Raw genomic sequence first — 13,914 nt, 5'->3', positions numbered from 1 at the left:
GTATATATGAGATGGAGACTCAGTCTAATGTGGGCTCTTCCTAGGAGACAGCATGTGGGCTGTAGGGAAGAGACAGAGCCTTCTGAGGAGTACACAGCCCGAGCTATGAGTAGCTCAAAGAGAGTGACATGAATTGTGAGTAGAAGGTTGCAGGGGACATATGTTTAACCGGCTGAGGGAAGCTCAGCGGTTGTTAGTCAGGACAAGCTGATCTGTTTAGTCAGTGACCAGACGGTCTAGGATTTTGTTTTGTTCCTGCTTTTTGTTTGTTTCTTTCCCTGCAACCTGTCTAATAAAACTGGCAAGGTGCCAGATTTGCATTATAAGCATTTGTTTGCTGGTTTATTGAGGAGAAACGCATCCTGTGGCGTGGTCCAGGACGATCCCCGAGCTAATCCCCAAGACGGATCGTCACTATATATATATATATATATATATATATATATATATATATATATATATATATATATTTATATTCTTATAACTGTATGTCATTTGTTTATTTTTATGCATAGCACTGTGATACCTTTTATCAGATTAAATGTTTAATTAATCAGCTCTGGTCTTTGATCTCTAAATATATGAGCTCACCTTTGTGAAGGCAGCTCTGGTGGAGACACGTTTATCTGAGGGTTAATTTGGTGATTTGCTGGGACTAGTAGTGGATACCCAGAGGTCTGGTGGCTTTAACCCTTGCACCATCACACTCTCTCTAGCTTCTTGGCTGGACCGATAGGGTGTGATCGTGACATATCTTCTCTTGTTTAGACGTCTGTATCTCAGTCGTTGCTCGGTGTAGATAAATGTAAAGTTCTGCTGTGTAGATGTAAATCATAAAGAACAGAAACATTTCTGCTGATGTGTAAAGTTCTCGGCTGAATGTTGTTCCCGTCTGATCACAGATTGGGGAGATTCTTCTCTTTTTAGGATAATTCAGTTCACGTCTTCTTATGTTTTTGACATTTTCATGTATATAGATAAACTAGGTTAATTCTTCTTCTTTCTTTATTATTGTTCTCCTTGCAGGAAAGTGATGTTGGAATAAGGAGTGAACCTGAAAAACCGGAATCCGTGTCAGTGAATGGTAAAAGCCTTTTATACATCTTGTAAATATTTATTTATGGGATAACTCAGTGTTTCCCAACCAAGGTGCCTCCAGCTGTTGCAAAACTACAACTCCCAGCATGCCCGGACAGCCTTCGGGCATGCTGGGAGTTGTAGTTTTGCAACAGTTGGAGGCACCCTGGTTGGGAAACACTGGGATAACTGATATAATGTTCAGAAGATGTGTTCGTCATCATGATCGTCACACTGCAGTCAGCCGGTCTCAGTGATGTCCCGCCACGGTGATAGGCTGAGCGCACTGTCATGTAAGGAGCCCGGGCAGCAGTGAGAAGGCGGGGTCCTGGCTCCTTACATGAAAGTGCGCTCAGCCCATCACCGGCCAAGGCGGGACATCGCTGCGACCGGCGATACGCTGACTGCAGTATGACGTTTCAAGCCTAAGAAGCAGGGAGCTCAGCAGCGTCGGAGGAATGGGACGCCGATACCGGAGCAACGGGGGAACAAAGGAAGGTGAGTTGAAGTTTGTTTTTTAAGTTTTTGCAGCCCGCGCACAGGGGAACTTAAAAGATTTCTGCCGCATTGCTTTTTAACTGTTTAAGATCAGAAGCCGTTGATAAGCGGCTGCTTCTCACTGCAACAACTTCTGTCAGCTCAGACTGATCATTTTTTTCTGATCAGTAACATAATCCCTCGTGGATTCATTCTGTGCTGCCATCCGGTCCTTGTACCTATTCACATCCTGTCCACATGTCTGGGCCATACAATGGGTGTATACACAGGTGGTGTAAACAGAGCTTAAAGGGGTACTCTGCCCCAAGCATCTTATCCCCTATCCAAAGGATAGGGGATAAGATGTCAGATCGCCGGGGTCTCGCTGCTGGGACCCACGGTATCTCCGCTACAGCGCTCTGCTATCATTACTGCACAGAGCAAACTTGCTCTGTGCGTAATGACCGGCGATACAGGGGCCGGAGCATCGTGACGGCACGGCTCCGCCCCCACGTGACGTCATGGCCCGCCCCCTCAGTACAAGTCTATGGGAGGGGGCGTGGCGGCTCCCATAGACTTGCATTAAGTGGGCGGGCTGTGATGTCATGAGGGGGCGGAGCCGTGACATCACTATGCTCCGGCCCCTGCATCGCCGGTCATTGCGCACAGAGCAAGTTTGCTCTGTGCATTAATGATAGAGGGTTGCTGCAGCGGAGATACCGGGGTCCCCAGCGGGGGATAGGGGTACTCTGGTGGAAAACTTTTTATTTTTTATTTTTTTTATGAACTGGTGCCAGAAAGTTAAACAGATTTGTAAATTATTTCAATTTAAAAGTCTTAATCCTTTCAGTACTTATTAGCAGCTGTATGCTACAGAGGAAATTCTTTCTTTTTGAATTTCTTTTTTGTCTTGACCACAGTGCTCTCTGCTGACACCTCTGTCCATGTCAGGAACTGTCCAGAGCAGAATAGGTTTGCTATGAGGATTTTCTCCTGTTCTGGACAGTTCCTGATACGGGCATCAGGTGTCAGCAGAGAGCACTGTGGACAAGACAAAAAAGAAATTCAAAAAGAAAAGAATTTCCGCTGTAGCATATAGCTGCTAATAAGTACTGGAAGGGTAAAGATTTTTTTTATTGAAGTCATTTACAAATCTATATAAACACAATAGAGAGGCTCCTGTCTATCTGACCGTCACTAAAGACCCGAGCAACCCAACAAACACCTATACCCACGGTGTAAAAAATAGGGACAATATATAAAAAGTAAATGGGGCTCAAAGGTCAAAGATATCTGGTTTAAAATAATTTGTATTTATTAATATAGAATGAACAATGAATTAAATAGGGAATGTACAGGGCCCTTGTACTCCCCTAATCAATTTAATACACAGTGAAATATATAATAATCCCAATATAAAAATAGCAACTAAAAACTAAAAATAACAACTGTAAAATTATTCTGCGATTTGAGCCTGTGTTATCAATGTGGCGATCTACTGATCCTGTAGAGAAGCACAGTGCAAATGTTCATTCCTGTTCTCAGAGAGCTTCAATAAAACAGATACAATGTAGCAGCTGCAGATAACGGTTAGTCAATTGTTACAGTGGTATTGTATCTGTCCAGCCAGTGGCAACTAGATCCCACCGATATAGTCATACAATGTAGCGCTTTGTGAATAGTCGCTTAAAATCGATCTTTAAGTATCTCTGTATATACCCCAAAATTTCAAATCAGCCAGTTAGCAATAAACTCCATAAAATGCTCACCGCTCCCGGGATACCACGGATCTCCCTTCGGTGCAGTCCTGTGGACCGGCTGTATAGCGTCTTTTGCCCGGTGACTTGCCTCAGTCAGGGATCGTGCTGCTGGAGTCTCGGCCGACTCCTAAGGGTGCAGCACTTGGTGGTGGGCACCGTTTGGGGGGACTGCATCGCTGTCAAGCGGAGTCCCTTGGTAGGATCAACTGGGAATGAAGGCGGTCAGCAAGTATCGAATCCTTGTTGTAGATAGCCCGGTTAGCTTTACACTTGTGATTAAAGTAGCGGCTGGATGCGGTATACAGAGTAAGTAACCCGGCAGCGTTCCTCGTGCACAGGTCGCGCGCTCGGGAGATAGCGCACTGTAATAAATGCCTTGGATCTGTCGGATGATCGCTAGTACTGTCAGGCAGATGTTCTATATTGGCAGGCTCAATATCGCATATTTAGAATCGCTGGACGCGTTTCAAAACCATCCTCGGTTTTTTCTTCAGCAGCGGAACGTGTGAACTATAACATAATAGTGGTTTATATACCTTAAAACACGCCCCTTCATAATGACCTAAACTATGACCTCACATCCTGGGCAAAAAATTCAATGATTTGCATTTTAGAAAACCCTAACTAATTATAAAGAAATAAAGAAATGAATAAACTCTATTCATACTTGTCTATGAACATATCAACACTTAAATACGAATTTATAAAAACCTGCAAAAGTATATAACATTACAAACTATATGCAATTGTAATAATAACTAGAGACATATGAGGATAGATCTCAATTTCGATCACATGCTAGAAATATTAGAAAATAATTATAAATAAATAAATAAATAAATAAAAAATAAAAATAAAAAATAAAAAAAATGAAAAATAAATAAAAAATAAAATTAAATTAAAAATATGAGAAATAAATAAATAAAAATAATAAATAAAAATACAAATACAAATAAAAATAAAAAATAAAAATAAAAGTGGAAATAAAAATAATAATAATAAAGACAAATAATAATAGAGTGAAATGAAATAAAAGATGAATACAAAGACTAACTAGGCATCTCATAATAATAGTGGACATATATGACAATATAATGGGACACATAAGGACTCAAAAATGTGTACCATTTTGAACAAGCAGATTCAGGGCTAATAACTTTTATCTATAGTAGAGTTGGGAAGGGCCCGACGAAGGGTCTGTCGGAGTACTGGGAAACAGTCAAACACCGACAGACCATCCAAAGGGACCAACCCCACGTTCAGTCCAGAAATCCAAAAATTTCTAGATCACTGTTCAGACCTCTAGGCGCCAAAGTGCCGAATTCGAAGATTTTCCTCGACTCGGCTCTCGACATTTTATTAATGCAATTACCACCCCTCCAATCATGTTGGATTTGTTGTATGGCCATATATTTAAGATTATTTGGGTTACCTTGATGGTATTGTTTGAAATGCGCAGAAAGGGGGTGTTTTTCATTTTGTTTCTTAATATTGTAACGATGTTCCAATATTCGGGTTTTTAATGCCCGTGACGTGCGTCCCACGTATTGTTTCTGACACGGACACTCAATTATATAGATAACCCCCTTACTTGCGCAATTCAAGAATTCATTAATTTTAAAAACAAAATCATTTGTAGAGGATTTAACTGATAAGGTGCGTTTGTCAAATTTAGTTGCTTTACAACTAGGGCATTGCCCACATCTAAAAAAAACCTTTGAGGTCTATCAATGTGGAAGACACTTTTGTATGCAAATTTTCTGCCCGAACAGTAGGGGCAACCTTAATACTCAAATTGGCTGCTTTTGTGTAAATGATTGGTGGTTTAGGTGGAAGGATATCCCCCAAAGCTTTGTCTTGTTGTAATATTGGCAAATATTTAGTAATAATACTCTCAATTCTTTTATATTGAGTATTAAAGGGTATAATCAATTTAGACTGTTCTGACTCACCTATCGGTCTTAGAGTTGGGTTTTTGGGTATAAAAAATGTAGATCTATCTACCTTACGCACTTTCTCTAATGATTGCTGGATATTCATCAAGGGGTAATTTTTTTCTAAAAATTGATTGGTCAGAGTGATAGCTTCAGCCTCAAATTGGTCGTTGTGTGTACAATTACGTTTTAATCTACGAAACTGGCTTGTTGGCACATTAATTAACCACTGAGGTAGATGACAACTAGTATGTAATATGAATCCATTCTTGGCTACTGGTTTGTGGTAGGTGCTGCAAATTAAACTAGTGTCATTGGTGGTGATGAGTAAATCTAAAAATTCAACAGAAGTAGAGCTGATGTTAGGAGTGAATTGTAAATTAAGGTTATTAGAATTGAGAGATGATATAAATAAATCCAAATCAACTCTAGAGCCACGCCAAATGAAAAAAATGTCGTCAATGTAACGATACCAGGACACCAGATTCTCCCCCAGCTGGGGATTGATGGTGGTACATTCCCAATTAGCCATAAAAAGATTGGCATAGCTGGGGGCGAATCTGGTGCCCATAGCTGTACCGTTAGTCTGTAAAAAGTAATCTGAACCAAATAAAAAATAGTTATGTGTAAGAATGAATAATATACTATCTGTGATAAAGGTGATTTGTTCTGGTAATAGTTCTGCATATTTGTGTAACATAGAAGAAATGGCTTCAATACCTTGCTGATGGTTGATAACAGTATACAATGAACTGACGTCCAAAGTGCCTAGGTGCCAAGTAGGGTCCCATTCTACCGTCTCTACTATCTTTATTATTTGTGTGGTGTCCCTCAAATATGAATCTGTCAGTTTAACAAAAGGTTGCAAGAATTGATCTATGTATTGGGAAAGATTTGAAGTGATACAGGTATACGTTTGGGTGTCCCTGTAATGAAGTCATATTCTTGTTTAGATAATATGCCCTTTTCTTTTGCTCTCTCACATAACATGGTCAGTTCCTCATAGAACTGTGTGGTAGGGTCCCCCTGGAGTTTTTTATATGTATTGCAATCATTTAGCTGAGATAGACACTCTTGCGAGTATGAGGATGTGTCCATCACCACTATGCCGCCACCTTTGTCCGCAGGCCTAATGGTGATGGACAAATCCTGTTGTAACTCCTTAATGGCTGATATTTCTGCTGGGGTAAGATTGACCCATGATTTTTTTGCAGTTTAAATTTTTCTAAGGTCACTTTCTACTGCCTTCTTAAATGCAGTCATATCTGAACTGATTTCATGTCTTGGAAAGAAATTGGATCTGTTTTTTATAGTGGTGTGTTCATAAGTGGATTTGGCATTGATAGGGGCTATTGGGTTTTTCAAAAAATATTTTTTAAGACTTATTATATTTATTATTTTTATTTCTACTTTTATTTTTATTTTTTATTTTTATTTGTATTTTTATTTATTATTATTTTTATTTTTATTTATTTATTTCTCATATTTTTTATTTTTTATTTAATTTTATATTTTATTTATTTTTCATTTTTTTTTATTTTTTTATTTTTTATTTATTTATTTATAATTATTTTCTAATATTTCTAGCATGTGATCGAAATTGAGATCTATCCTCATATGTCTCTAGTTATTATTACAATTGCATATAGTTTGTAATGTTATATACTTTTGCAGGTTTTTATAAATTCGTATTTAAGTGTTGATATGTTCATAGACAAGTATGAATAGAGTTTATTCATTTCTTTATAATTAGTTAGGGTTTTCTAAAATGCAAATCATTGAATTTTTTGCCCAGGATGTGAGGTCATAGTTTAGGTCATTATGAAGGGGCGTGTTTTAAGGTATATAAACCACTATTATGTTATAGTTCACACGTTCCGCTGCTGAAGAAAAAACCGAGGATGGTTTTGAAACGCGTCCAGCGATTCTAAATATGCGATATTGAGCCTGCCAATATAGAACATCTGCCTGACAGTACTAGCGATCATCCGACAGATCCAAGGCATTTATTACAGTGCGCTATCTCCCGAGCGCGCGACCTGTGCACGAGGAACGCTGCCGGGTTACTTACTCTGTATACCGCATCCAGCCGCTACTTTAATCACAAGTGTAAAGCTAACCGGGCTATCTACAACAAGGATTCGATGCTTGCTGACCGCCTTCATTCCCAGTTGGTCCGACCAAGGGACTCCGCTTGACAGCGATGCAGTTCCCCCAAACGGTGCCCACCACCAAGTGCTGCGCCCTTAGGAGTCGGCCGAGACTCCAGCAGCACGATCCCTGACTGAGGCAAGTCACCGGGCAAAAGACGCTATACAGCCGGTCCACAGGACTGCACCGAAGGGAGATCCGTGGTATCCCGGGAGCGGTGAGCATTTTATGGAGTTTATTGCCAACTGGCTGATCTGATATTTTGCGGTATATACAGAGATACTTTAAGATCAATTTTAAGCGACTATTCACAAAGCGCTACATTGTATGACTATATCGGTGGGATCTAGTTGCCACTGGTTGGACAGATACAATACCACTGTAACAATTGACTAACCGTTATCTGCAGCTGCTACATTGTATCTGTTTTATTGAAGCTCTCTGAGAACAGGAATGAACATTTGCACTGTGCTTCTCTACAGGATCAGTAGATCGCCACATTGATAACACAGGCTCAAATCGCAGAATAATTTTACAGTTGTTATTTTTAGTTTTTATTTTTAGTTGCTATTTTTATATTGGGATTATTATATATTTTACTGTGTATTAAATTGATTAGGGGAGTACAAGGGCCCTGTACATTCCCTATTTAATTCATTGTTCATTCTATATTAATAAATACAAATTCTTTTAAACCAGATATCTTTGACCTTTTGAGCCCTATTTACTTTTAATTAATTTACAAATCTGTTTAACTTTCTGTTACCAGTTGATTTAAAAACATTTTTTCCATCGGAGTACCCCTATAATATGTACATAGACTTGCATGGGACTTCCAGCAAATATGTCTCCAGATCGCAAATATCCACAAATTTTAAATAGATATCCTGCGCCGGGACCCCATCACTGGTTGTCGCTTTCAGACGAGCCCATCTTCTCTGCAGCCCAGGACCTATGCTATTTTTCTTCTGCCCCTGCCTGTAGGACTATGTTTTATAATTGGCCCCTATAGTAAACAGGATTATGTCACCAAGTTCTATTTGTTTTTGCCCATTATGTCTATTATATACCTTCTTTTTTAACAAATTAGTTGAATTTTTGAACTTCATCTGTTAACTTTGTATAAGGTCTGTCGGGATGTCTGCACCCTACTGATCAGATAGGCCATAAAATATGTGGTAACTGCAAAACCCCTTTATTAAAAAGTTATTTTGTCTGTAAAAAATATTTTTGTTTGTTTTTCCAGGTGAAGACTGCGTGAAAGGCTCCCATGGACGTCCCCATTTATTTCCCTATTATGTAACAGAACATGACTATGCCACAAAAGCTAATTATTCATCAACTCCTAATGTACCCATAGTCCTTCACAGCAGTGATCTATCCACCGATACAGCTGAACACCAGAATCCTTCCTCTAATCCGTCACTGAATGTCCAACAAAGAACTGGACATAGGCGTTCTTTGCATAATTTTCAACTTTACTATCAAGACAGGCAGTTTTCATGTTCAGAATGTGGAGAATCTTTTACCCAGGCCAAAACTCTTGTAAATCATCAAAGAATTCACACAGGAAAGAAGCCATTTTCATGTTCTGAATGTGGTAAATGTTTTCTCCTGAACAAAAGTCTTGTTGCACATCAGAGAACACACACGGCAGAGAAACAGTTTTCATGTCCTGAATGTAGAAAATGTTTTCACCTGAAAGGAAATCTTGTTTCATATCAGGGAATTGACACAGAAGAAAAGCCATTTTCATGCCCTGAATGTGGGAAATGTTTTCCCATGAGAGAAAATGTTGTTGTACATCATACAACTCTTACAGGGCAGAAGCTATTATTATGTCCTAAATGTGGCAAATGTTTTTGCAATGAATCAAAACTTGAGAAACATCTAAGAAGTCACACAAGCAAGAAGCCACTTTCAAATCATAAATGCGATAATAGTTGTAACCAAAAATGTAACCATAGGACAAATCCAAGAAGTCACACAAGGGAGAAGCGAGAATTTTCATGTTCAGAGTGTGGAAAATATTTTAGACGAAAATATAATCTTTCTCAACATCTAAGAAGTCACAAAGGGGAGAAGCGATTTTCATGTTCAGATTGTGGGAAAAAATTTGTCTCTAAAACTGGTTCCATTATGCATCAGAGAACTCACACTCGCGAGAAGCCTTTTTCATGTCTTAAATGCGGTAAATGTTTTGCTTGGAAGTCAGCACTTAGGATGCATCTAAAACGTCACACAGGGGAAAAGGTGTTTTCATGTTCAGAATGTGGAAAAAGTTTTGGTACTAAATGGTGTCTTCTTACGCATCAGAATACTCACACAGGTGCAAAGCCATATACATGTCCTGAATGTGAGAAATGTTTTAGTCAGAAATCAAGCCTTAGGACACATCTAAAAATTCACACAAGGGCAAAGCCAGTTTCAGGTCCAAAATTAGGGGATAAGCCATTTTTATGTCCAGAATGTGGGAAGCATTTTAGTTCCAAATCAAGTCTTAGGGAACATCTAAAAATTCACACAGGGTTGATGCCATTTTCATGTTCAGAATGTGGCAAACAGTTTAGGAAGAAAGCAAATCTTCTCCTTCATCTAAAAAGTCACACGGGAGAGAAGCTTTTATGTTTAGAATGTGGAAAATATCTTACGACCAAATGGGGCCTTGCTCACCATCAAAAAACTCACACTGGGGAGAAGCCATTTACATGCTCAGAGTGTGGAAAACGTTTTATCAAGAAGCCAAACCTCGAGCAACATTTGAGAACTCACACAGGAGAGAAGCCGTTTTCATGTTCAGAGTGCGGTAAATGTTTTGCAACAAGATCCGGTTTAGTGAAACATAAGGGAAAGCACACTGGTAAGAAGCTGTTGTAGTGTGTACCTTGAAATAAAATGTGGCAGGCGTGGATCTACTGCCTGAGAACAACACCTTCTGAGGTACACCATAAGACGTTCCGGTCATTTCAAAAAAGTTTAAAAACTTGCATGGTTTTGTTAGATTATCTCGGAGTGACAATTACCTCAGATTCTACATATCCCACTGACAAATATGAATACGATAAAGCACTGAAGACTTCTCTTACATTCATGGGTCGCGCAAGCTTACAAAAAATCCTTGATGTTCCTAAAGTCCTATATCTAATACAGTCCATCCTGCTATAGCTCAGTCACAAAGGCAACACAAAATGAAGTATGTCTATTCAATCTTTATTTGGAGCAACAGCAAACATCCTAAATTTCTTGTAGAATACTGCATTGGTGATCGAAGTTTTCTTAATATATATTCCTTGAGGAGGACCTGTCACTAGTTATTTTATATAACTATATTTTATGTTAATTTATGTTGTTTTTCAATAGGCCCTCCGTTCCCTAGAAATGCCCCTTCCCTGTTGAATTTGGCTCTGTACATGCAGCGTCTACTGAGGGGGATTTCTTCTCCCCTGAGCAGGGAGCAGAATTGTGCCACCTTGGCATTCTTGCGAGTGGCCATTAGGTCCCCTTGTGGACCACGTCTGGACTGATCCACATGCTAGAGAGCCAAGGAGTCTGTCAGCCAAGGAGTTGGAACTTCCCTCGATGTGATCCCCCTAATGAAAATCCAACTATGTAAAATCTAAACCCCTCCTGTTATCTATTCATAACATTAGTAGGCAACCCCGGCTTCAAAGATGGCCAACCTTACCCAATCATCAACATTTGGCACTGCAAAGCCTTGTTTCTATTTTGCACTTTGTAGATACATCTACCAAAAAAGAATGTAATGACTTCCTTCTTCAGGAAATCCTCAGCTGGTAATATGTTAGTGGATATGTCTAGATCTCATCCTAGACACAAATGTGAAATAGACGGATTTAAAGCTGCTGCTTTGGTCTAAAGGACAGAGAAGTTACAGTGAGTAAAAAATATGCTTTCCTTTATGTCCTGCAGCAGCAGCACTAATGGGATTTAGCAATAAAAGAGATTTTTGTCAGTGATTAAGTGTATATTGGAGCCCATAAAAGGAAAAAGAAATCAAAAGTATCAGATAACAGTGAGAGGTCACTTGACAAAAAGAAAAAGCTGGTTACTTGTTCCAGTGTATGACAATGAGGAGTTAAAGGGGTATTCCGGGCAAAAACATTTTATCCCCTATCCAAAGGAAAGGGGATAAGATGTCTGATTGCGGGGGTCCTGCTGCTGTGACCCCCGTAATCTCCCTGCAGCACCCGCATTCTATGCGTCTGTAATGCTAATTAACCCCTTAAGGACCCAGAGCATTTTCACCTTAAGGACCAGAGCATTTTTTGCACATCTGACCACTGTCACTTTAAGCATTAATAACTCTGATGCTTTTACCTTTCATTCTTATTCCGAGATTGTTTTTTCGTGACATATTCTACTTTATGTTAGTGGTAAGTTTTTGTCGATACTTGCATCGTTTCTTCAAAAAAAAAAACAAAGTATTCAAAATGACATTCAGAAAGTGTGTTAACCCTTTAGATTTTTCACAGGAATAGCAGCAAAGTGAAGGAGAAAATTCAAAATCTTCATTTTTTACACTCGCATTTGTAACCCAATATGTGTATGTCAAGTGTACGGCGGGTGCAGTAGAGGGCTCAGAAGGGAAAGAGCGACTGGGATTTTGGAGAGTGAGTTTTTCTGAAATAGTTTTTTTTTTTTTTTAGGGGGGGGGGGGGGGTCACATTTAGGAAGCCCCTATGGTGCCAGAACAGCAATAAAAAAAAAAACAACAACATGGCATACTATTTTGGAAACTACACCCCTCAAGGAACATAAAAAGGAGTACAGTGAGCCTTAACACCCCACAGGTTTTTGATGACTTGTTGTTAAAATTGGATGTGTAAATGAATTTTTTTTTCCACTAAAATGCTGTTTTTCCCCCAAATTTTACATTTTTACAAGGGGCAATAGGATAAAATGCCCCCCAAATTTTTAACCCCATCTCTTCTGAGTGTGGAAATACCCCATGTGTCGACGTCAAGTGCTCTGCGGGCGCACTACAATGCTCAGAAGAGGAGGAGCGCCATTGAGCTTTTGGAAAGAGAATTTGTTTGGAATGGAAGTCAGGGGCCATGTGCGTTTACATGTGACCCCATTTTGGAAACTACACCCCTCAGAATTTAATAAGGGGCAAAACTACAACTTCCAGCATGTACTGATCGCCGAAGGGCATGCTGGGAGTTGTAGCTATGCAACAGCTGGAGGCACGCAATTACATCTCCCAGCAAGCCGAGACAGCCGTTTGCTGTTCATGCATGCTGGGAGTTGTAGTTTTGCAAGATTTAGAGGGACACGATTTAGAGACCACTGCACAGTGATCTCCAAACTGTACCCCTCTATATCATTGAAAACTACAAATCCCAGCATGCCAAAACAGCTGTCTGGGCATGCTGGGAGTTGTAATTTTGCAACATCTGGAGGGCTACAGTTTAGAGACCACTGCAAACTGTCGCCCTGCAGATGTTGCTAGGCAACAACTCACCGGCAACAACTCAGTCAGCAGGATCGCCGCGCAAGCTGGAGGATCGCTGGCCGGTAAGGGACCTCCGCCGCCGCTCACATCACGGTTCCCCTGCTCTGCCAGGACTACTGTGGGTGGGCAGAACGGGGGAACCAAACTTTTAGCCCTGCCCCCGATCTGCTATTGCTTCTGACTGACCAATAGTAGGGATAGGAGGGTTGCACCCCTCCCACCTCACTCCTATGCTTTCCGGGGGATCGGGGGTGACTTGGACACTTCCGATCCCCCCTTATTTTCCGGGTCACTGGAGACCCGTATGACCCAGGACAGAAATTCCCACGGGCGTACCTGTACGCCCTGAGTCCTTAAAGAATCAGGATGCAGGGCGTATGCATACGCCCTGCGTCCTGAAGAGAGTATCTCAAATGTGATAGGATTAGATACACTGGCTCAGCAGACCGTATCACAGGTGACTGGTTTAGATACAGCAGCTCAGCGGACAATCACACACAATTAGGGTTAACTCACCGGATTTCCCATTAGGTTCCAGAAGTGATAGAAATATATAATACACCTGATCTCCTCGGAGGCCTCGAAATCTAATGATACTGCTGCGACCCCCGACTCTCCATGGAGGCAGGGCCAGCTCTGCCTATAGGCAAAATAGGCTGCGGCCTAGAGCGCCCTCTTGATGGGGGGGGGGAGGGGGGGTGCTGCTCTGCCTGCTGCAAGAAAGTTAGACAACCAGCATCCGAACCACTTGCTTAGCCAGCATGGGGTGTCTCAATTTTGGCCAACGGGGGTTTAAGAGGGTGGCAAGAATCCTTGCACCAGCCCTGCAAGGAGGGTGAGGTCCCGGAGCTCCGCCTCCTGTTTTGTCGCCATATATCTGTGAAGACTGACCGAGGCACAGATTAAAGCATGGCCTTCTACCCCTGCAAAGCCTCTCAACTATGACTTTAGGGAAATTGATCATTTGTGCATACGTTAAATCGGTGTTATCCAAACTGTGGACCTCCAGCTGTTGCAAAACTACAACTCCCAGCATGCC

At 40.7% G+C, this 13,914-nt stretch overlaps 1 protein-coding gene across 1 annotated transcript in view; it reads left to right on the top strand.

The window, feature by feature from the left end:
- LOC130363170 (oocyte zinc finger protein XlCOF6-like) overlaps positions 1–12,044 on the top strand; it is a 54,534-nt gene extending 42,490 nt beyond the window's left edge. Inside the window, exons 6-7 of the mRNA XM_056568599.1 lie at positions 1,027–1,084; positions 8,646–12,044. Coding sequence (XP_056424574.1) covers positions 1,027–1,084; positions 8,646–10,276 — 1,689 coding nt within the window. The 3' untranslated portion in view covers positions 10,277–12,044. The remainder of the gene's footprint in view (positions 1–1,026; positions 1,085–8,645) is intronic.
- Positions 12,045–13,914: the final 1,870 nt, after the last annotated feature.

This window comes from Hyla sarda, chromosome 3 (genome assembly GCF_029499605.1).
Source record: "Hyla sarda isolate aHylSar1 chromosome 3, aHylSar1.hap1, whole genome shotgun sequence".
NCBI lineage: Eukaryota > Metazoa > Chordata > Amphibia > Anura > Hylidae > Hyla > Hyla sarda.
The sequence above is the reverse complement of the archived record's forward strand: the minus strand, read 5'-3'. Positions and strand labels throughout refer to the sequence as shown.